Source organism: Teleopsis dalmanni, chromosome 2 (assembly GCF_002237135.1).
Source record: "Teleopsis dalmanni isolate 2A chromosome 2, ASM223713v2, whole genome shotgun sequence".
Classification (NCBI taxonomy): Eukaryota; Metazoa; Arthropoda; class Insecta; order Diptera; family Diopsidae; genus Teleopsis; species Teleopsis dalmanni.
In genome coordinates, this window is record NC_051847.1 from 226528507 (window position 1) to 226554650 (window position 26144).

The window sequence follows — 26144 nt, forward strand, 5'->3', positions numbered from 1 at the left end:
TTGTATTCAAATCAATTTAGATAAGAGGAGTGTATAAAGTATATATATGATATATCATATAGGTTTAGTTAAAATAGCTAAAAACAATTATTGCGTTATAGTTAAATCCTATTTATCGGTTTGGTTGTTGATACGTATATTATTTAAATGTTTTATTTGTCAAAAATATTTTGTTCCTAAATTATTTGTAAACATATTGTAAAAATATTTAATTAAAATTGTTTTGTTCTTTATAAGCTTCCCTAACCGCCAATCACCACCAATCAACCAAATATGCCACCAAGCTTTAATGTAAATAACAAAATACATATTTATATATATATATATATTTGTATGTATATTTATAATACATAAATGTCACCTTAACACATCTAAAAAATTTTATTTATTTATCCTCTTCACATGCACTTACTTTCGTATTCACAAATGCACCAACACATATCGTTTATATATATATATATATATGTATATATATATATTAGCATTTAACTAGAAATTATTCGCAGCATTTCATTCATTGAGACTATCTTTTCAAATGTGTCAAATACAGTTTAAATCTATTAAAAAAAAATTTAAAAAAATCTGTATTCTCATCTAAATTTTAGCAACATTTACAGCAGCTTAGGATGTATGTATTAATGTATTATTTATTTTATGCACACATGCATACGCTTAAACACACAAAACATATATATATATTTACATATATGAAATGTATGTACTCTTATATTATTATATATAATGCTTATTTTTTAAATGCTAAAACGTAAACGTAAAGCTGAAGTTTAGCAAAATATTAAATATTAAATATTAATTATTAAAAAGAAAATCATCCAAAAACTAAAAAAATCATAAAATTGCTAAATTAAAAATATAAAAATCTCCAGTCATTAACTCTGCGTACAAGAAAAAAAGTGAACGAAAATTACAAAATTTTTGCATCAAATTATTTTAACTAATTAACTAATAAATTATATAATTATGTAATCACAAATATATTTTTAGAGCATTAATTTTAGATTTGAATTAATTATGAGAATTTATACAATTCTATTTCATACCAAAAAATATTTTGTAATCCCATTTTTTTTTATTAATATTTTAATATATAAACACACACTCATATAATATATTATTTTAAAATTAATACAAATCTACTTATAAGCAAAAAGTTGAAACATTTATCACTTACTAATTATAGAGTTTAGTAGAGCCATGAATCAGTTCTGAATCCCTTTACCTTCTGACTGTGACATGTCAAGACCCTCACAGACGGAAAAGACTCGATAGATCGGTTACAGAAATTGTTGGTTTGGTGTTTAGAAAAAATTTCATTTTGTAATAAATTTCTATTAAACAATTTGTCTTTAATACTATATATTGCATATATACAAGGTGAGATGAAAAAACTGCAACAAAGTAAAACGCCATAATTTTTTCATTTTTTTTAAATTTTATTGAATGAAAGCAAAAAATGTCGGAAATAACATCAAATTTGAGAATCGGTTTAGATTTGTTCGAATTGGCCACCTTTGGCACAAACTATGGCCTTCAAACGGCCAATGAAACCATCACACGCTGACCGAAAGTGGCTCTGCGGTATTTTGTCCCATTCTCGGCGAAGCGCTTGCTTGAGATGATCGACACTTTGGTATTTTTTAGTTCCAACCTTGCTTTCCAAAATACCCCAGGCACAATAGTCCAACGGATTGGCATCCGGAGATTTTGGTGGCCATTGTGCGGTGGAAATGAAGCGAGGAACCTCATTTCTTAACCATTCTTGGATGGCGCGTGCTGAGTGCGATGGTGCTGAGTCCTGTTGGAATGTCCAAGGTCTGCGGCCGAAATGTTTGCGTGCCCAGGGCTTCAGAACTCCCTCCAAAATATTTTCGCGATAGATTTGCGCATTTAATTTGACACCACGGTCGATGAATACGAGCGGCGAGCGACCATCGGCTGTTATGGCGGCCCACACCATCACCATGGCCGGCTTTTGAGTTGTGATGGCCAACCGAAGTTGCAAATTTTCAGCTGACCTCTCTGGCAAGTAAACACGATCATTTTGTTTGTTTACAAACTGCTGGATAACGAATGGTTTCTCATCGGAGAAAACCAAATTCGGCAGTTCACCACTTTCGGCCAAGCGAAACAACTCTTTAGCTTTTTCGAGTCTAACTTTTTTTTGCGCATCAGTAAGATCTTGCACTTTTTGGAACTTGAATGGCTTTAGTCCAAGCTCATTTTTCAATATTTGCCGAATGGCATATTGCGATATGTTCAGCTCACGAGCCATTTTTCGTCCACTGCGACGCGGATTTCGTTCAATTCGCTTTTTCACTTTTCGAACCATTTCTGCCGATGTTGCTGTTTTTTTTCGTCCACTTCCTTGACGTCGGGCTACGCTACCAGTATCATGGTAACGAGCGATGGTACGAGACACAAAACATTTATTCACTTCTAAATGCTGGAGGGCTCTAACGATAGCCACTTGTGGTTTTCCAGCCAAATGCAAAGCAATCACACTATCACGCTTGAATTCCATCACAAATAACTTTTTTTCTGAAAAATTCCCACCAAAATGCTTTTGTGCGCTTGTAAACAATATAATGAGCTGTCACTAGAATAAATCTGACAGCTGTGGGACGAGCGGTTTAGAAATGACAGCAGTCTGAAGTTGGTTGCAGTTTTTTCATCTCACCTTGTATAATTTCATTACGGATACTCATTGTCAGCCAACTCTTTATCTTTCGAGAGGACTGTCCATCCAAAAGATAAGAATATGTTCGATAGGAGATTCTTCACGGTTTTTATAAAGAACTTAAAGGTTTCTACAACAATTCACTTATTATTTCCTACTAATCTTTAAACTCTCATGATAACTCAACTGATTATTATTTAGGGTACTTCATCTTGGAAAACTTTTATGACTGTCAACTTTTGTTCTTTTAAGAGAAATGGACTTTCGAGAGGTTAATTTATTATCCTTTTAATGGAGTATGTACGTTTTCACTATATTTGCATAGGGTTCTTGTTATGAGTAGTACTTGAATTATAGCAACGCCTTTACTCTCACCATAACTCGACTAATAATTATAAAGGTTAATTTATTTCTAAATAATAATTAAACTTTTAATGACAAGCTTTGTATTTTTTAATGGAGAAGTTGTTTATAATAAAGATTAAGTAAATTATTGACCAATAATTTATCTTGAAGAGTATTTAGAAATATTTAATGGTTTAATAGTCCGTATATATTTTTAAACCGTGTATGAAATTCATTTTTTTCCTTTCAAGTTTATTTATTATATTTATAAACTTTATAGTTTAATTTGTACCAATCTGATTGGACACTATAACATCCATAATTATTATATTTTTGTTAATTAAGTGTTATTAAACATATATCAAGTAATACTGGCCATATTTTTATAAATCATTTTTATAGTCATTTTTATCATTGGGCCAGTGTATCTCCCAGTGGAGCATAGAGCCTCAGTGAGAGAGAGTGTATTTCTCTTACTGTTATGTTATTAATGTTATTGAAAATATTTCAAGTTTAATACCAGGTATTTTTTAATAATTGATTTTATAATTCAAAACATTTAATTAATATTTAACTAAAACGCACCGTACGAATGCAATAACCCGACTGACATATATTTCTTCCTCAGTTTTTGTCAAGTGGGCCGGCTATCGTCCTCATTGTCTGTCAAACAAGAGCGATAGGGTTGCCAATTAGTTTCAAATAATGTTGGAAATTACATTACACAAGTTAATTTTATTTTTTATTTTCTTCATTTGAAAGATCTGTTCTTTTTTGGTTTCATTTTGTTTACCGCTACAACCGTATAGTGTGTACTAGCCTTATGGAGATCTAGAAAATTAGAAGATGTTTCAACTTTTTGCAAAAAAAAAAAATGAAAGAAAATCAAAATTTGTTGAATTTAAAAACATAAAACTTAATTTTAAATGTTATGGTATGCCTAAAACTATTATTTTAAAAAGTACTCATACATATATTTTGGTAGTAACTTAATAACAATTTAAAAGAATTTATTTTTAATAATATTATTGATCAGTAAAATTATCAGAACACAGCAACATTCAACAATATCTCTTAAAATATAAGACAATTTTTTTGATTTTTTTTTTCAACATTTTACAAATTATTATTTGGCACGATTACGATTTCTATATTAAGAAAAATTATTATATTATACATTTAAATTAAAAAGTTTACTTAAAAGAGAATTACTCTAAAACATTGAAACATTGAAGAACAACAATAACAATAAACAATAAATCGAACAAGAAAACAAAATATTTTGTGTGAACTTTTGACAATTCCAGCTAAATGATTTTGAAATTCGGAAAGGCAAAAAGATTGGTGTTACGATATCTTATAATAATCACCGGCTTTTTGTCGGGAATATACCTAAGAATAGAGATCGCGACGAATTAATTGAGGAATTTTCTAAACATGCACGTAAGTGGTACATTTCAAAATCATAATGAAAAATTCCTTTTGTTTTTTTTTGACTCCCAAAACGTACCAAAAAACTAAAGTAAAATTAATTAAAAATTTATAAAATTTATAAAATTTATGAAATTTTGAAATTTTAAATTAAAAAAAAAAATAATTAATTAAGCTAATTGCTAATTGGTGGTGAGAGTTGTGTTTAGTTTATGGTAATGAGATTGGTTATTAATTGGTCCTGAAAGAGTATTATTTGCGAGCGAAACTTTGCAGAATTTTATATAGAAAAAATAATTGGGTTTGTATATATCTGAAAAAATATCTGAGAAAAGATTAAAAAAAAAAAAAAAAAAAACTACAAAAGAGCGTATATTTAATTGGATTTTTGTTTTGCAATTTTTCGCTTAAAAACGCACATTTTAAATAAAATAAAATATAATTAAAAAATTTATTCAAATGCTAACCAAATGATTTCAGTTGTAAAAATTCATCGACAAATGTGAAGTTTAATTTTTTAACAATCAAAAATCAAATGAAATTCTCTTATTTTCTGCAAAGCACTGACATCGTTTGCAGATGAAATTTTGCAATTGGAATTAGTAGCCACAAAATAAAAGAAATAAAAAATTAAAATTACCTCGAATGTGTAACAGCCACTAAAAATACAACAAAAATTTATGTTTCAATCTCACATATGAAGATAGATTACTTATTATTATTTTATTTTCATTTTTATTTTTATTTATAAAAACTTTATATAACTGTAGCTTAACAATTTTTGAATGAAATAAAATGACAAAAAAAAAAAAACAAAATAAAACAAAAAAATAAAATAAAAATAAAAACATTGCCAAATTCGCTAGAAAAACTTTTGGACAAACTAAAATAATAAAAACTGCACTTCCTGATGTTGTTGCAGTTTTTATTATAAGCAAAAACTTAAAAGGTAGCTATCAAATTTAAGCCAAAATTTCAACAAGAACCAAAAATATAAAATACTGAAATATCTGAATATCTGAATACTTGAATACTGAAGACTTGGTTGGTGAATCTGCAACCAAGACAGTTTGATGGCTACTAACTGTCTCAAAATTATATACATAATTGTATAAAAGAAACTATATATAATTGTCTAGCTACAGCAACAAAAAGTAGATATTTTTCAATGTTATTTTTTGGATATCAAAATTATATTTTATAATTTTTTCAAAACACAAAATTTATTTATTTCCCCTCTTAAAAACATTACCCATACGCCCCAAATTTCAAATTTTTTGAACAGATATATAAACATTTAGTTGTAAAAAGCTGTGCTAATCGACGTTTAATGTTACCTGCAGTGCATTTCCTATTTGTATATGATTTTATTACATTAACAATTGCAAAATTATTTAAACAAATTAATGGCATCATACAATCTGTCAATCAAAATCAAAATCAAAATCAAAATCAATCAATCAATCAATCAATCAAACAAACAAACAATCAAACAAACAAACAATCAATCGAACGATCAGTTAAATGAATCAGTTTTAATCTGTTGTTGTGGTAATGACTGGAGACTCTTTTGTTACTTTGTTGTTGATCTTGATGTTGTTTTAACCCATGGATACCTAAATATATATATAAATGAAACAATCCATCTTTATCCAATCACAGGTGAAGAAAATTTTTTTTATCGAATTACAAACAGAATGTTGAGTGCCTCAACTGCAGCGTAATCAGCATATTCAGCCTAATACATAGTACATATTACATGGTACAGTTGTGTGTGTGTGCAAAAGTAAGTGACAATAAATTTTTGTAGTGTACTTCAAGGCGCAAATGTGGAAATTGGATAAAAACATATTTTGTAAATTTAGACTGCACAGCAAAACAAAAATCACAACTGCTTTAATATTAAATATTAAATATTAAATAAATATCAAAATCAAATAAATAAATTGGCAGTTAATGTTTGTAACAGTTGTATATATATATGTATATATATAAAATAATACTATATATAAAATTAAACTATAAGAGATGCAGCTCAGCGTTGCATAAAAGTAAAGATGAGCTGCTTTTGGGGCACCCCGTATATCCTGAACTGTTTATAGTTTATAGTTTATAGTTTTTTTTTAAACTTTTGTTTTAAGTGTATACACTGTGCAGAATTAACCAGAAATTATATAAATACTTAAAAAATATTCAATTTATAAATCTCTTTGTCTCTATCTTTCTACTACTCTGTCATACCTAAATGTAATTTTTCTTATATACATATATGCATATACTCGTATTTTTTAATATAAATAAAGGATACAAACTAATTCTATAACTCATATAAGAAAACAATAATCAAAAAATCAATAAATTCATTCAGCTATTTTTTAGTTTACAAATAAAAATATTGAATAAAAAAAAAATTATTAGAAATCAATATACATAATATAAATATTAAAAAAACAAAAAAAACAGATAATAAAAATATTAATTAAGCGTTTTTGGCATTGGTTTTATATTTTTGTTACAATTTTGTTATTAGAAGAATTTGAAAATAAATGTTGTATTTGAAAGTATGGAAATATTTTAGCAAAAAAATTAATTTTTTTCAAAATTTTAACAAAATTTTTCCAAAATCAAGAAAAAATTACACAAAAATGAATAAAAAGTAGAAATTTTCATTATTTTACATAACAATTGCCCGAGTTAAACGCATTGTAATGTGAAATTTTGAATATTTTTACTTGGAAAAATCAGTATAAAAATAAACAATTTACTTATACTAATAATTTAATAATTTTAGATTATTAATTTGAATAAAAACTTTTTTGTTGTATTTTTAAATTTATTTTTTCCACAAACTTTTATTTTGGTGTTTATATATGTCCATCTACAAATTTAATCAATTCTCGCTATTTTTAATATGACACAATTTAGCTGGCCTCATCGAAGTCATAATCTATAGTTCACCAGATGATAAGAAGAAAAATCGTGGATTTTGCTTCCTCGAATATGAATCACATAAGGCTGCCTCCTTAGCTAAGCGTAGACTTGGAACTGGTCGTATCAAGGTAAGAAAACAAAAAACAAACTCCAATATATCCCAAAGAAAGACTAATATAAATATATTTATATAAGATTAATATTTCTAGTCAAAATGAGTTTTAAAAATGTGAACATATTTGACATTCGAAGATTTCGTCATAATCTATCCTTACAAATAAATACTCCGCCTTCAAAATATCCAACTATATTCACTATATACTTATACCAAATATAGATCATTAGTCACTGAAAAATGTCATTACAAAATATATATGTCTTTATTTAATCATATATTGAAACATTGTATTATAATTATATTTTCGATTGCCCTGTCCGTCTTCCTTCAAAATATGCAAATATACTCATTATATACTCATACCGAATATAGATCATTAGTCACTGAAATATGACAATAATTCATATATAGAAACATTGTAATATACTTATATTATCAATGACCCCATATCTTTAGTTTTGCCTTCCACTGATGATTAAGTATATGATTAAGAGGTGCTTCAATGCCATTTTAAAAAAGGCAACAGGCACTGTGCACTTCCATCTCCCACGGTGGTGCATTAGCAGCCCCCAATCAAGAGACGGTCGCTGTGCACATTTAGATCCCATGATGCAACACCGTGGTGGGGGACGTTTACTCAAAGACGGCGCCACTCGTCTTGTCACAGGGGCTTCACAGGGTCATTGTGATCTTTTACACCACACCCTCCGACGTCTGTCAGAATTTATCCGCCTTTTATGACAGGCATGCCTTACCTCAGGAATATTCTAACCCCTATCTCGCAGGGGAAAAGTATATTACAAGCTACATTTTTTTATTAATCATATGTAGAAAGACCATAATTACCATAATTTATTATACCAAGCTGTTATCTTTCAAATTGTCTTTCATTTCAGATATTGACATATATCACATTTAATTATTATTATTATTTAATCACATATTATAACAACATATTGACTTACCGACATATCGACTTACCTACATATCGACTTACCGACATATCGACTTATCGACCTATCGACTTATCGACCTATCGACTTGCCGTCATATCGACGTACTAAGATATTGACTTACCGACATATCGACGTGCCAATATTTCGTCTTAACAACATATTGGCTTACCGACATATCGACGTACCAATTCGACCATTCGACTTACAAGCATTTCGACTTATAGACTTACTGACATACCACAATTGCGTCTTACAGATATGTGTAATTGTCACACTTTATTATCGTCATACTGTATTAACGACGTAATCTATTTTCGACATGCTGTATATTGTATTCTTTTGTATTTTTTTGTATTTTTTGTGTAATTTATCCGTATGAAATTACCTTGATTCTTTCCTATATTAATTAGGTTTGGGGATGTGATATAATAGTTGATTGGGCTGACCCTCAAGAAGAGCCTGATGAACAAACTATGTCAAAAGTCAAAGTACTTTATGTACGCAATCTTACTCAGGATGTGTCTGAAGATAAGCTAAAGGTAATATATTAAACTATATAGATTTTAGGTTTCTAGAAATCTTTTTATACACAATCATAATAAATAACTTCTGCAACAGGAACAATTTGAGCAATATGGAAAGGTTGAGCGCGTTAAGAAAATCAAGGATTACGCGTTTGTGCATTTCGAAGATCGTGATAGTGCAGTCATTGCCATGCGTGGTTTAAATGGCAAGGAAATAGGTGCCTCAAATATTGAAGTGAGTATGCAAATAAATATGCATATATACATATATACATATATAACATTAAATTTATTTTATACATTGAAGGTTTCGTTAGCTAAGCCACCATCAGACAAGAAAAAGAAAGAAGAAATTCTTCGTGCTCGTGAACGTCGTATGATGCAAATGATGCAAGGACGTCCGGGCATAGTAGGGTAAGACTTACCTATATATGTTTCTTTTGCAATAACAAACAATTAATTATAAACAAGCATTCTGCTTTGTTGTACACATGTATTCAAAATTTTTATTTTTCAAAAATAAAAAAGAACACTATAAGCTCACTTCGAGTTATATAGTTTTCTAATATATATTCTGAAAACCAACCCAACCCATCTAGAGAGAAAGACATTGGCAATGAATGTAATGTTTGTAGAAATTCAGATTATATCTTAGCTGTGTGTTCTTTGTTATTTATTTTGACTTTATACTTTTTCTTTTTGTAAAGCTTCGAACCCTTGTCTCCGTACAGAAATCTCTCACCAACACATCCAAGTATGATGTCTATTACTGCTCCTTTACGTATACCAGGTGGTCCTAGGATTCAAATGCGCACTCCAATGACTCGTGAATACGGTAAGTCATCTGATACACTGTTTTCATATATTTATTAGTATATATATATATAATTATTTTAACTATTCTCTACTATTATATTAGTTAGATTTATTATTCGTTATTTCGTATATTTTCTCATTGATTATTGATTATTGATTATTGTAATCGAGCAAATTGAATCTTATAACATACACAATTTATTTCCTTATAATTTAATATTGTTAAAGAAGAGTAAAGTGTCTCGTATGAGAATATGAGAACAACAACAAATTATTTATATATATGTTATATATAAAAAATATTTGGCATAAAAAATTTGCATTTGACATACGAAGAATTTGTAAAATTGAGAGTTGAATTATAGCGAACCTAAACACTTAGTAATGAAACGTTAAAGTATCTAAAGTAAAGTATCTAAAATTTGCGCGCGTAATGCAATTGCATAGGCCAAAAATTCTTAAAAATACATATTATTTATATTTGAAACATTTTTATTTATAATTAAATTTCTTTCTTAATTTATATTAAGTTCAATACTAACAAAAGCTCATTTATAATTTAAGTCACCTCATCCCTTTTACGTCTTCTCATTGATTTGTGAACCACATTTTGCTATTTCAAGCTGAATTGCTGCTAATAAAAAATTAACTTTTCATTTTAATCTCATAATTAACATAATTAATAATTAATATATTTTTTCACTAAGCATTTTCTGGGTGTGTGTATCTTTTCATTGTTATTTGCACTTAATTTTTAAGATATTTTTCTCGACTTGCCAGCGCTGCTTTTTTTAATTTAAGAATTCCTTCTTAAGTAATTGAATTTCAATTGAAGTTGTTGTAATGCATGCTTAAAAAATGTATTTAGTATGTTTTTAAAAATTAATTAGCTTATTTTCCAAAAATGTCGTATATTAGTTTCTTCTAAATGTATTTGTGTTTTTTTTTTTTTTGTAAAGTACAACCATAAATATTAAGCCTTAAATAAATTGATTGATGTCTAGTAATGTTAGAATTTCCTTTTTTTATTTATTTAATATTAAATGTTGCAATTACATATAATGTACTATGTGTAGCAAATCATAAACACCCTGTATACATAATGATGTTATGCTGGTAAGTAATAAATTTGCTATAATGAAGATCTATATGTCATATGCCACTCCCTTTGCCAATAAGTACAAATCAAAAAAAAAAAATTAAAAACACGAGCGCATGTTATAATTTTCAATAAAATCTTTACCCAAAACATAGTTCCATATAATTCCCAACTCCATACTTAAGAATTAATTACTATAAAATCTATCTACTTGAGATCAACAGGACGTAGAAGTAACCCCCTACATATTAAAAACATGAATATTCATGTAAATTCATGTTGAAGCATGTGGAAATGACCCCCACCCCCTGCTCCACCCAAACTTGTGTACAAAAACCTGTACTTGAATACAAAAAAATAGGCCAAAGCATTTTCTGTATAAACTTATATATATAAGAGTAATTACAATTGCAATTGTAACTGTTATTTAATAATTGATTAATTTTTCGATTTACTTTCAATTATTATTTAAGAGTATTAATTATTATTTATAATTTTGAACAAATCCCTACACACATTATTCCCTAAATGAAACACATTTGATATTATTATTATTATTTTTTTTTTACTTTGGTACTTGTTTTTGTTTTTGGCAATAAATTCTTATTTATTATATATAAATATTATTTTAATTTTATTTTTAGTTTTTTATGTTGTATGTTTTTTTTCAAGTTTTTACCAAAAATATTATTAAATTAAATAATTAAGTAAATACTATTTGTTTGTTTTTATGTAAATTGGCAAAATTATAAATAAACTCAAAATTCAAAATTCAAAATTTTAAATTTTAAATTTTCCCAACACAAATTTCCAAATAAATTTATAGAGAATAACAATTACAAGTACCCAAATTATGGGACCTATCAAGAATATTATCGTGGCTTTAATACTAAAACAAGCAATACTCACATGAATTCTGGTGATGGTTTACACAACTATCGCTTTGAACGTAATTATGATGACATGATGTATGAAAAAGATTCCTATGAGGATTTGTATGATCAGAATATTTCAAACCAAAATAATGTTCAAAACAACTCCCGCGCCACCTACTTTGATGAAGATTACATTCGCAATCGTGCCTTTGACGAGGAATACTATTACGATTACCAACACTCTACTAATCAGGCTCAACCTGTTAGAGATGCTCCGGGTAAAATACGTCGTACGCCGCGGCATTCACATCGCATGGTGGGTTATCTGTTATCTTTAAAAGAAATAAACTATATTTATCTGTAACTATCTATTTTCACAACTGCTATCGACAACTGCTATCACAACAGTACAATACACGACTTGACAATGTACACAGCTTTAGGATCGAAACAATTTTATCCACAGACACAAAATTTTATTTTAGATATTTAAAATTTATTTTTTTTTTAAATCCTTATTTTTATTAATTTTTTTTATATTTCAATTCCTTTTTTCCACCTCAACATAACATAAACTCAAACAACACTCTTGGATATTTATTGGGAACTCTACCACCAGCACATAATCATCATTGACAAACACACCGTCTTACACCGCCTTGACAACATTCCCACATCCATTAAACATCATACACACCTATATGTCTATTTTTTTATTTTTATATTTATTTTAAATTAGAACACTTCCCATTATATAAATAAAAAAACTTGCTTTTATAGAATTAGTATTATTATTTTAGGATTTAAACTTATTTAATGAACTCATCCTTTGAGGAGCACATCCAAAAGAATTTTGTCTTTTGTTAACAAAAATGAAAACACACCCAATAATAGTCACTTAAAAGTCCTTCATGATTTTTCTTTAATTTAAATTATTTTTAAATTATATTCATTTTTTTTATATATTATATAAAAATGCTTATTTAATGCTTATGCTTTGCTAATTTTTATTAACCATAATTTTAATATTTAATGCTTTTTATGTTTTAAGCGATCTAATTCAAAGCATTTGTTTTTAACACTTACATTTATTTCATTGCTTATTTATTATTTTATTATAAGATTAATTAACATACTTTTCTGTTCAAAAAAGAGATAAGCAACTATATTTACATACATATTACATATTAATCTAATAGATGCAAAGTATCTATGCGGAATAAAAAAAAATAAGTCGATGAAAGTTATATAGCTATACCTTGCGTGCGGTCCAATGTCTCAGAGAAAACACAGTGATATTAATCGATGAAAGTTATATAGCTATACCTTGCGTGCGACCTTACGTCTCAGAGAAAATACAGGGATAAATGTCGATGAAAGTTATATAGCTATAGCTTGCGTGCGGTCCTACGTCTCAGAGAAAACACAGAGATATTAGTAGATGAAAGTTATATAGCTATACCTTCCGTGCGGTCCTACGTTTTAGAAAAAACATAGGATATTTTAACAATTAAACTGACTTTTATAAAACATCAACATTCTTTTCTGTGGATGGGAATAATGGGAGTTAATGCTATCGGCACTACATATTCTAACGGTTCTCCCTTTCAGAATATTTGCTTCAATTTTACTCATACTATTGTTGCATCAAAGATGTAACATATTGACGATGAAACTCCATAACAACTCATATCTAAGAAATGTGAGAAATTGATTGCATAGTTTGCATCTTCTTCGGCATTTATAAAGTTGTCATTTAAGTTGTAGCAGCTCCATCTTCGAATTGACTTTACTTTATGTCGGAGTTTTCGAAATAAAATCTTCGCTTTATATATAACCTGAGGATCTACAGTGTATTCGTTGTGCCAACTTCAAAAAAAAAAAAACCCCTGAAATAAAATCTAATAGTCTGTATTCTACACTTTTAAATATAAATTACGTAGCATTAGTCTCATGTAGAAAATTCCGATTTTAACAACTTCTTTATATGGTGGTTACCTTAAATATTGACCCCAAGAATATTATAGCCTGAATTGGGTCTATTCCTATTCCTAATTTATTCCGAGTCTATTACTTTATATATAAACTAATATGAACTGTAAAGTTTTACAAAAATATTCAAAAAAAAATTTCAAACGTTCATAATTTTTGAACCCATTGAGAATTTTTTTTGCACATTTTTACGTAGATTTTTTTCTTGTGATAACTGTAACTACCCTTTTCCTTGTCATTTTCTTCATTTCTTCGGCAAGTTAAACAAATCGAAAGCACCCTATATATACAGAAATGTTTGTTTCACTTTAATTTCAACCATTAAGACAGTGCCAGACGTTTTTACAGAAAGTTTTTCTGAAATTGGTTTCTATTTTCTTTTTTAGTGCTGTTAACCACAGTTGTTTATAACACCGAATTAACTAGTGTTAATTAACCTATTCCGATTATCTGTAATTAATTTATATTTGGACTAAGATGAGCATTGACTGTTTAATTGAGTGAAGTGAATTTCTATATTTATGTTCGAGTGCCATTAGCTGTCGCTGTGGTTTTTTTTTTGAAATTTTTTTTTTATTGTAACAAGCAGTTTAATAAGTTGAAAAATGATTACAATAACATTTCTCTTATGTTATATATTATGACAATCAGAAGTTTTGAAATAAAAAAATGCTTATCTCTTTTTTATTTGTCTTGCTTTTTTGTACAGCATATAATTTTAATTTAATACAAAAAATGCTTATTCTTACTACTAATGCTTTATATAAAAATTTTATTTGTATAATTGATATATTAATTATTTTTACATTATACTTTGACTGTGTCAATCGCAAATTGTTAAATTGATATATTATAAATATATAATATAAAATTATTTATTTATTTAATACCAAAGAATAGTATTTTAAGTTCTTTAATTAAATTTATTATATACGTGATGACGTCATGTAATATATATTGGGATCAGTTTATTCTTCTAAACGGCGATTGTATTTTTAGATTACTATGAATTTATAAAAAGAAAGAATTATTTAAATAATTATGTCTTATAACTATGTTTAAGCTTTTCTAATTAATTTTTATTTAATTAATATTTTTTGTATATAAATTTTAAATAGTAAAAGAAATTTATTATTTTAGAGATCATAGCTCATAATTTTTAAACACAAAAAAATCTAACGCGTTTATTTCGATTTTTCTTTTCTTTCTTTTTCTTTTTTATGTTTCAATACAAACAAAACAATCGAATCGAACAATCTCGATCATCTTAAAAAAATTATATATATGTTCGTCAAAACATAATACCTACCTACTATATTACCAACAAAACAAAACAAAACAAAAAACCAAAACAAAACAAAATAATACATAAACCAAAAACAAAACAAAATTAACAAAAATAAAATTAACAATTTACAAACAAAAAAAAATCAAAATCAAAACTTTTTACAAAACATTAATTTTTTGTTGCTCCCCCCTCCAACAATTATTTATTCTACAACACAAATGAAAAATTTATTTAATTTAATAACAAATTTTTATTAACAAAACAACAAAAATTCCCTTAAATTTATTATTTATAATTTTATTTATTTTTAAATTTTAAAATTTATTTCCAAAATATATTCTCAAAAAAAAAAAAATCTTATCCTGCCGATCCGTATATATATCTATACATGCCCACCTATAAATATATATATATATGTGCACCTATGTTTCATATATATGAAATCAAAATTTTTAATTAAAATTATTCATAATTCGAAAAAATAATTTGTAATCGGAAAATTTACAAAAAATTAAATTGAAAATTATGATCACAAACAAACGAATTCGAAATGGATATGCAACCCCCTTCATACCCCCTACTTCTACTCACCAATAAAAAAAACACACATATACTTGTGCTAAAAAATACCAATATAAAAATGTGACGACATGTGTGTGATAACATAATGATGATAATGATGATAATAACAACGATAATGATGATGCTGATGATGATATATATAAAATAAACAAACAAACAAGCAGGGGGTTGGTCTTGGGCGTGGAATCATGGACCTGCGTGGCCGAGTCGTTGGACACCGTGGCAACATCAGTCGTCGTCCGGTGGTCCAACAAGCGGCAGTGGAGGAGGAGGAGGCGGCGGTGGCAATTCCACAGGGGGTCACCGTTCTGGGGGCTCAGGCAGCAACCGGGGGGGTCCTTGGGGTGGGACAAACTCGTCCCAACGTTCATGGCACCCAGCACGCCAAGCCACTACAAAGTTTACCAGGTGAGAGAATAAACAAAACTGCTACAATTTAAAGAAATTCAGAAATTCAGAAATTCAAACAAAAAAGTAAGAAAAATAATTTTTAATTCTACTACAACAACATAATTACAATTACAATTTCAATTACAATTACAATTACAATTACAATTACAACTACAACTACAGTAAAGAAAGTAACTACTATAATTTTTAACAACTTTTATGAATTATGCTACTTTTTCATTTTGAAAATGCTAATAAGTATGAAAGTATGAAAGGAACGTAAAACCCATAAAAATATGGATTATTTCATTATACATTATTGGAAAAATAAATCATTTATAATGTTTTAAGGATATTAAATTAAATTATTGTTATTAGTATGTTTGCTACTTCCTTAAATTGTTGCTAATAAATCTATATATATATATATACTTATCTTTTGTCTCACATTAAGTACTCTATTCTCTAATTACTAATTATTTTACTTAATACTAATAGATTTTCTACTATTTTCTTCAATTAGATAGATTTTTGATATTTGATATTTGATATTGCGTTTTGTTAATGATTAAGTTAATGATATTAATTTGTGTTGCTAATTTAGTTATAATTAATTCATTTAGTTCTCTTACATTTATTTGCTTTACTGTTACTATTTTGTCACCTACTTTGTGAAATAGTTTTAATTAGTTTTAATTAATTAATCGATTTATGATTAATTAAAGAACAATATTGCAAGTTTGCTATAATTTTTAATTTAGTTAAGTGAAAATGATTGTATTATTATTTTTTTAAATGAATAAATAAAAAAGGATTTTTATATAAAATATGCTCGAATTCGAACTTTGATTACTTATTTTTTTTATTTCCGAATTAATTAATAGACGCAAATGTGTTTGCTTCTTATTTTATTTACTATTTGGTTTTTCTTCACATAACTTCACATAAATAATAATGAATAGTGACCAGGAACTTGAGGTGAGAGTTGACTTGAAAGCCTTTAGCAACAGCTCCACAGCTCCTTCCTCACTCTCAGGACTGCTTTTATTGAAATGTTGCCTATATTTTTTCTTTTTGCTACTTTTACTTCTATTAATGTTGTCCTTACTGCATGTTTGTGCTCTTAGAACTGTCGATGTGTTGCCATTTGTGTTATATATGTTTATGTATAGTATATTATATTATTAAAAATATATAGTTTAAATAATTGAGAAGCAACATTTTGAGATAGATACAGTAAGAGACCGCCTTTAACTGCAGGCATATTAGTTTCGATTCAAGAGATATTTGAAGGACAAAACAGTGTCAGTTCTTTCAAAATATCAGTACAAGACATGCATGAACGAATATTGCTCCAAAATCACGATTCACTATTAGTCTTAGTGTGTCCGCGATGGACGATAAATAACATATGGTAGTCTTCGCAAATTTACATACTCCGTTAGATAAGATAATGTAGTCATGCCTGTTCTAATGAGATTCTTATCAATAATAAGTGTATATTTTCTCCAATATGAATCGATTAGTATCTTTCACGTTTACATATAACGTTTATATATAATTTTATTTTCAAATATGACAGTAATTATTTTATTAAAACGATTGTAAGTGTATAATGAGTTTTATAATGTTTATATGCATTTTACACAGGGACCGATTGCTCTGTGGTCTTTTCAATAATTTCGCTATATAAAACTATTTTAAATATATATAAATGCAATATGTAAAATTATTGATGTGGTATGTAGTTTTGTGTCGTACATTATTATTATTATAGTAGAACAGATTAAAATATTTAACGGATATATTAGCAATTTCCACTTTTATAAATTATATATAAATTGTCAGCTCAATAAGTTATGCACTAATTGAAATTTTATTTAATATTACATAAATTCAGTTTATTTTTATATATAAATATATATATATATTTATATATATATGAATATTTAAACACAGCTAAACAGCTACTTTGAATTTTTTTATTTAATTTTTCAACTTTAATATTGCAGTCGTTATAAATTAATTATATTAATTTTATATTTTATTTTAAATTTTTAAGTCAATAAATTATTACTATAAATTATTAATTACTGCACATTATCCTATCAAAATTCCTGCTTCAATTCATATACAATATATATATAATTTTTTTTCACGTTATTTTTTTTTTATTGTATTATTTTTTTAATATTTATTTATTTTATTTTGTTGTTTGGACCTCGCACAGAAATCAAAATTACTTCAGTTCAAAGAAATTTAAAATCAAAACTGAAAAAATCTTAAATATATAAGTTATTATCCAGTACTCTGTATGTATCTTTTGACGTTTGTATATATAATTTTTTTAAGATCCGACAATAACCCTAAAAATTTGGTACAAAATCAAAATCAAAATCAAAATCGTGAAATTTCACACAAATCACAGCTAAAACAAGGCAAAAATTTTAAAAATTTTAAAAATTAAAAAATAAAACAAAAACAACATTTTCGTATGTTTTCTAATAAAAACAACAATAATAAAGAAAATCACACAAACAAATTTAAAATGATTTGGCCTGTTTTATTTTTGGCTACAAATATTTCCAATGTAAAATATCGTATTAAGTTAATAATAAATATATAATAATAACTAATTGTATTTTGTATAATCACATTTTTTATAAATATTTTTTTATTAAGTAAAATAAATTAAAATTCTTTTAAGACACAAAAATTATGGCGTTGACACATCTTAATTTCTAATTAATTTAAAATTAAAATTAAAATTTAATTAATTGAAAACTTTTAAAGCTTTCTCAACACACAAAAAAAAAAAAATAATATGTAATAATTTTTGTGTTTAGAAATGTGTTATGCTTTAAATATTTTATATAAATTGTTAATTAATATTATTTTAGTTATATGACAAATGCTTTTGCTAACGATTATAAACATACTCGTATATAGAAAATAAATTTTTACATAAAAATCATTTGTGATATATTTTAAAATATTTTTATCTATTATAATATACAACATTATAAACATTTTATACACAACTGCAATTAATACTAATCGATTCGTTTTATTTTATTTTTTTTTATTTTCTTAAGCTTATTTTAATTTTTATTTCTATTTATTTACATATGTATACATTTAACTAATTTTTCTCATATTGATTTTATACTTTTATGTATTGAGAAACTTAAAAAATACTAAATATTAAATATTATCTTTTAATGACGACATAATTTTCCATTTTATTGGAGTTCAACCAAATAATTTTTGCATTTTAAGAAACTTACATATATATGATAACAAATAATTATCAAGACAAAATAGATATATTCTAGTCTTAATCTGTGTTCTATGGAACGAAGATGTTCCGTGAAACAAGTTTAAATATTCCTCAAGAAAATTAAGTGGACAAATGAGACCTTTAACAAAACAAAAACAATTTAATAAGCGTACACCTATAAACCAGCACGGTATCTAGAAAGTCCAATCGGTTACTATAAACTGAGCACACTTGATCGTATCAATTTATGATATGAAATTGCCTCAATCAACGTACTTTTGTCGGATCAAACATGTTCCAATGTTAGAATGTATGACTTGAAATTAATTACTCGAGCTTATTACTCATAATAGCAAAACCACTTATTATAAATTACAGGAAGTAACACATTTAAATAGGAGAAGAAACACTCTTTTTTTTCTTTTTCTTCTTATGCCCTTACATTGAAAAATATTGAATATCCTGTTTTAAAGCTTACATGTTGCAAATGCTCCATGCGATAGAATATTAAAATTTAGTGTTTCCCAACTTTAAATAAATGAAGAACTACTCGTCTATGTAACACATAATAGTTACGATCGGATCACTCACATTTTTTTTTAAATATATACATTATTCATGAAGCAATCGAATCTTCTTATAATATGTATTAGATATAATTACTTTAATTATATATATAATTACGTACTCTCAAAATATTACTAAATTTTTTCGATCACATTCTGTGATTATTTTATAGGCAGAACCATTTTTTGAAATTTTAAGGTTTCAACTTAGAAAAAGTTATGTATGTTAGATGTTTTTCTACATATAACTATATCTTTTACTAATTTTGCGGAAGCCAGCGTTTGTTGCAAAGATTGGAACAAATAGTAGTCTAACCATTCAATGGATGTATCAAAGCTTTTATTGGATCTTAAAACATGTACCTGTAGCTCATAATGAAACACATAGTATTGTCGTCCTTGTCGTCCATCCAGGTTTCATGATGCCTTGTGTAAAGTCATTATGTTCAAGAAAGTTTTCCTACAACATTATTATAAATGTTACTACTTTACTTACCATTTACCATTTTATTAATGAACCATAGAAATATAGTCTCCTTTGGACGATTTAAACCAATTCTAACTGATCTGATCTTTAGTTCAGTTAACACTTAGCAATGCAGTGCTCATAATCTAATCATAAATCTTTCCATAATTTCAATAACCTTTTTGCTGTTATGACGACTAGAACGAGTAGTTACTATCGCAACCAAATTTCCAGAGTTCAAGGTTGTCTACAATTTTCACTACAAGACTTTTGACACATTTGAACTGGATTTAATCGTTACAAAATGTATGTATAATTTTCCAAAATTTTAATTGTATTTTTAGAAAAATTTTTATTAAAAACTATCTATCACCTAATAGTATATCTGTTAAACAGAAAGATGAATTGCTTAATACTTTTTGACCAGCCCAATATATACGTACAATCTTTGAAGTTTGTCGTCCATATAATTTTACATTCTAACAACATTGCAGCGTATCATATAATATCGATATCAGATATTTAATTGAATTCCGTTTATACTAAAGCGATGCATTGTGCCGCTAGTCTAAGTATCCGAAATCTATATAAAAACAAATTAAAAGACAGAAATAGAAAATACTAAAGCAAACAACATATCGATGCAATACTTAGTTGAAATGACAGTTTGAAAGGCACTGAGTCGCTGCTATGAAAAACTTTGTCAATTTTGTGCGTGAAAGCTTAATGTGAAGCATGTTTTTATATCTTCCACACATAGTCTCTCTTTTATTTTATACAATCATAAGAAATTTGCGTTTATATAGTTTTATTTTTTATATATATTATAAATATAAATTAATTACAAATCAAACAATTTCACTAATGAAAAACGATAAAAGGAAAAGATCTGAAGAACAATAAAACACTTCCTTAGTTTGGGTAAACTCTACACGATTGCTTAAATACACAGCCTTTTCTGTATGACATTTATATATATTCCTTATTATTTGACATAAAATTAATTACTAATCTTTTTTTTAATAATTAGCAATACCATGCATAAACAAAAAATCCCGAATCAAAAAAATCTACAACAAACAGCGCACAAAATTATTTTATATTAAATTCCAAAACGAGCAATTTTTTTCAAAATTGTTGTGTGCTGCACATCCAGTTAATGTTAAAATTAATATTATTGACTTATTATTGTTATGTTTATATTGAAAATGTTTTTTATAATTTTTGATAAGGAAAGTTTGGTTGTAAAAATTTCAAAATTATAAGAATATTATATGTACTTTATAATGTGCTGTAATAATCTATGAAGAAACCAACCAAGAAAGAGCAAAGAAAGAACAAAGTGAAGAAAAAAGGAAAAGGATTTACAAAACTCAAAAAAAAGAACAAAAATAATATTCTTAGCGTATTGTTAAAAGTGATGAAAAAAAAATAAAATATATTAGACATATAAAAAGCAAAAAGAATCGTTAATAAGGGTAATGCATTTTATAAAGTTAAAGTTTGAATGTTTCAATATTTAATTTTGAGCACAATTTAGTGTTGTTGTAGTAAATAATATGCCTTAATACTGTCATGATGGGAGAATAATAAATTATCTTTTCATTATTGATTGTTCACAATTTTTATTGAAAACTAAGAACCACTGAGCACAATACCAGTGCTCGAAACAAAGCACAACTTCAACACTAAAAATTCAAAAATTATTTCTAAATTTAATTTTTAATTAAAATTAAACAAAAATTTATTTTTATTATTGGCACAAATAATTAAGAAATGCTTGCCTATTTCATTTAAACCTCATAATAGCCCGCGAATTACGCAAATGCACGCTAGGAATGAGTGAGAATGAAACGGGCAAGTAGGTCGATCGACTTAAAATTGTGAATTGTTTGAAAATGAAATAAAATAAACCTTAAGAATGAAACAAACTCGAAACTTAATAAATGCAATACACTTGATCTTATTTATAATTAAATAGAAGTGATGTGTATATTTGTAATTAATATATATATTCACGATTCTTCTTTGCTTTTTATCATGTTTGTAAGAATATATAAAAAAAATTGTTTTCTTTCATTTGTTTTTTTTTAATCAAAATGCATCAGGATATCAAGTATTTTTTAAAATTCTAAACTTGCATTTTTTTTAATTTTAATTAAAAAAATTTATATATTGATATTATTATAACTGAAAATTGTTAGCAAAAGTGATTTTTGTTTCCTTTTATTTAATCCACAATTCATATACATATATGCTATTACTAATTCAAACTATTATTATTACTATTATTTTATAACAGGAATTTATTTCCTTTTATATGAATTTTTATTATTTTAAAAATATTTACGAATTTTTTTCTTCATATTCGTTTTTCGTTTTTTTTTTTGTTTTATATTTTAATTTAAATAGCTTATTAAATATTTTTAATTTTCAGTTTTTTTCAATTTAATAATAAGTTTTTATAGAGTTTTTTTCTCAAAATAAGTTTTATTTTTATTTTATACATGTAGAAAAAATTTTAGTATATATTTTTATTATTTTAAAATATCACATACATTTATTTTAATATATTATAATTATAAAATGTAGTAAATTCTGTTTTTAAAAATTGTAATTTTTTGATTTATGTGTTTTTCATAAATAAATAAAAAAAAAAATTACATTGGTAATATATTTTAGCTATTTAAAATTAAAATTTCAGAATTTTTTTTTAATACGTTTTTCTTAGTTTTATTTTTGTTAGGACATTTTATATAATAAATTATTTTTTAAATGGATATTTAATATATTTTTTGAATTAGTTTTAATATCTTAAAGCTTACGTTATATCCCAAAATTTGCTTTAGTAATTTTAAAATTATTTTTTTGCTTTTTGTTAATTTAAATCGTTTTTTTTGTGATTTCTATATTCACATTTTATAGAAATATTTTGTTTTAATTTAATATATCGTAAATAAGTCAAAGTTATATGCTCTCCATATTTTTGTGGTTTTACATATAATTTTTTTTTAATACTAAGAAATTTACGTGTTCGTTTTTATTCGAAAATGTAACAGAATGTCTAGAAAATAAATGTTTTCTATTATAAAAATAATATATTTTCTATTTGAGGTTAGATTTTAAACATTATTGGTAAAAGTATAAAATAAAAAATTATTAAAAAATATCCATGATTATATAGGGATAAAGAAAATAGTGAAGAACCAAAAATAAGGTTTTTGCAGTACTTAATAGATTTCATATTAGTCCTTTTAATTTAATTTAATTTAATTTTTGGTAAGTTCTTTTTTTATTAGGAAAAAAGTTGCTAGTATTATTTTTATACAAACAATGTATATTAGTAATAAACATAATAACAATAAAAATATTTAAAATAAATTCATTTAAAGTTTAATAATATAATATAAAAAATAATAATTTTAATAACATTAATATAATAATAAGCGATAAAAAGAGGAACGATTCTTAATATATATAATGAATATTTATTCAATAAATAACTAAGAGTAAATATATTATTAAAAAGTATATATATTTTTATATAATATATTTTAATAATTAAATATTAATATATTTATTAAATAAATAACAGTTGTTCATTATAATGAAATAGCGTACAGATAGAGAAGTTCATGAAACCATAAATAGTAATGAAGTAAAAATAATAATAATAATAATGTAATAATTATAATGATTTATTAAAAAAATATAAATGTATATTTTTTTGCTCTAGATAATTTTATTTTTAATAAAACCCAACAGTTTTTTTGTTAAAAAAGGAATTTTTTCAAAATAATTACGACGATAGATGCATTTTTTGTATCATTCATTTATTTTTAAACAATAAAATATATAATAAAAATATTTACTAAAAAATTGAATATAGGTATATTACAGGTTCATAATACAAGCTCCCCGATTTTTAACAGTTGGTTTTTTTTTATAGAAATTTAACCAATCACTTAAAATTATTTTATGTTAGTATATTTTTTCCTTAATTAAAAAAAAAAATTAAAATAATATGCTCATCATAAAAGTTAAAATTGTGATTGATTCTTAACCAATTAAAGTTTAATTAAAGGACAAGAAATTAACTTGGGAGCATTGCTAGGAAATATAATCATTTTGTTATACTTAATAAATAAACACATAAATAAATATATAAATAAATATATAAAATTTTAAATATTTTTAAAAAATTTTGTTACATTTTTCATTTATTCAATTAAAAATAAAAAAGATTTGTTGACAATTACAGTGTTTAAGATCACTTAAAGTTATCTGCATAATAAAATGTAATAAATATTTATATACATAAATTATTCTTTATGATAATAATAATAATTTTTCTTCTTTTCTTTACTTTGCCACCCTGCCACAACGCTACTAATTGATATAAATGAATCTATATATATTAAATCAATTAAAACAATACCATATATAGCAGTCGGTAAACGTAAATTTGATGGAGGTCACCAAACACCAGCAGATGTTAAGCGACGTTACCCAAGCGGTTTGATCGGAAATGGTGGCAGCACTTGGGGCAGTTTACCATTAACTCAACAACCCTTGGGCACAAATGGCGAGCAATGGTATACGGACACATTTTCATGGAGTTAAGAATGCAAACAAAGAACTCAACAATCAACAACAGCAACAACAAAAACAACAGCAAACAAACAAACAAAAATACAACAAACTGCACTAGCTTAACTACAACAACAATTAAACAATATGTTAAAGAATTCTTTTTAAGAAAAATATATATATTATCAACAAATACTAAAAAACAACCATTTTATATGAAAAAAAAAACACTTAAAAAATCATAATTGAATTTTTAAAAGCAATAATTAGTGAACAAAATAAACGCATAAAAATTAAAAACTAATAAAATAAAATTAATTTTATTAATTTAAAAATATCCAAAATAAGATTTTATTAAAAATGAGAAAAGTAGTGACGTCCTGAACGGAAAATTTTGTTTTTACGCATAAAACTAAACTTAAAAAAAAAATTAATAAAGGTAAACGATGCAGAATAAATTTATATATTATAATTTATAATAATTAACAAAATTCCGTATTTTATTATAGTAAAAATTGTAGTTTCAATAAACTAAAAATAATGATATATATAAATTATTAAAACAGTTCAATTTTAAATAAAATATAAGCTTGAGTAAAAAGAAGTTTGTTTACATAAAACAATAAAAATTAATTTGATAAATAATTGAAGTAAATAAATTTTAAACAATAAAGTAAATCGCTACAAAAACAATATTGTTAAAAAAAAAATAAAAAAATTTTAACTAACTATACAAATATGTAATATTTCGTCTATAAAGCAAATAAAGGGTGCTCGCCCCTTTATATTTAATTAAAATTTAAATTTCAATATTCTAATTAAAACAATACTGTTTGAATTAAAAAAAAAAAAAAATTAAAAATTCTTTTAAGTTTTTGATAAACAAAATTGTATATAAATTGCCGATAAAAAATATGAAAATTATTTAAGATACAATAATAAAATATGCGTATATGAAGAGGGCTGCAAAATTTTATATATAACAATTATGTTATTGAAAGACGAAGAAAAATGTTGAAAGTTTTTTATATAAAAATCAATTATGTTAGACAAAAAAAAGCGAAGCTTAAAAAATTTTGACTGAAAAACAGATAAAATAATAAATTTCGATGAAAGGCTTAAATATTTTGATATTTAATAATTAAAATTATATTAAAAAAAATTTTTTAATTTAAAAATTATGTTCAATTAATTATT

The 26144-nt window shown here is 25.4% G+C and overlaps 1 protein-coding gene across 13 annotated transcripts in view; it reads left to right on the top strand.

The window, feature by feature from the left end:
- The window catches only part of LOC119682374 (heterogeneous nuclear ribonucleoprotein R), a 47514-nt gene extending 22451 nt beyond the window's left edge, over positions 1 to 25063 (top strand). For 2 of the 13 annotated variants that reach the window (XM_038095792.1, XM_038095793.1), the window contains exons 6-12: positions 7400 to 7533; positions 8890 to 9018; positions 9098 to 9238; positions 9311 to 9417; positions 9711 to 9838; positions 11745 to 12109; positions 21388 to 21495. In XM_038095792.1, the coding sequence (XP_037951720.1) occupies positions 7400 to 7533; positions 8890 to 9018; positions 9098 to 9238; positions 9311 to 9417; positions 9711 to 9838; positions 11745 to 12109; positions 21388 to 21402 (1019 nt within the window). In that variant the 3' untranslated portion in view covers positions 21403 to 21495. Of the gene's footprint in view, positions 1 to 4350; positions 4487 to 7399; positions 7534 to 8889; positions 9019 to 9097; positions 9418 to 9710; positions 9839 to 11744; positions 12110 to 15816; positions 16064 to 21387; positions 21497 to 24804 lie in introns of those variants that run through there. The other 11 variants (XM_038095794.1, XM_038095796.1, XM_038095802.1 and 8 more) reach the window with 11 other exon arrangements.
- Positions 25064 to 26144: the final 1081 nt, after the last annotated feature.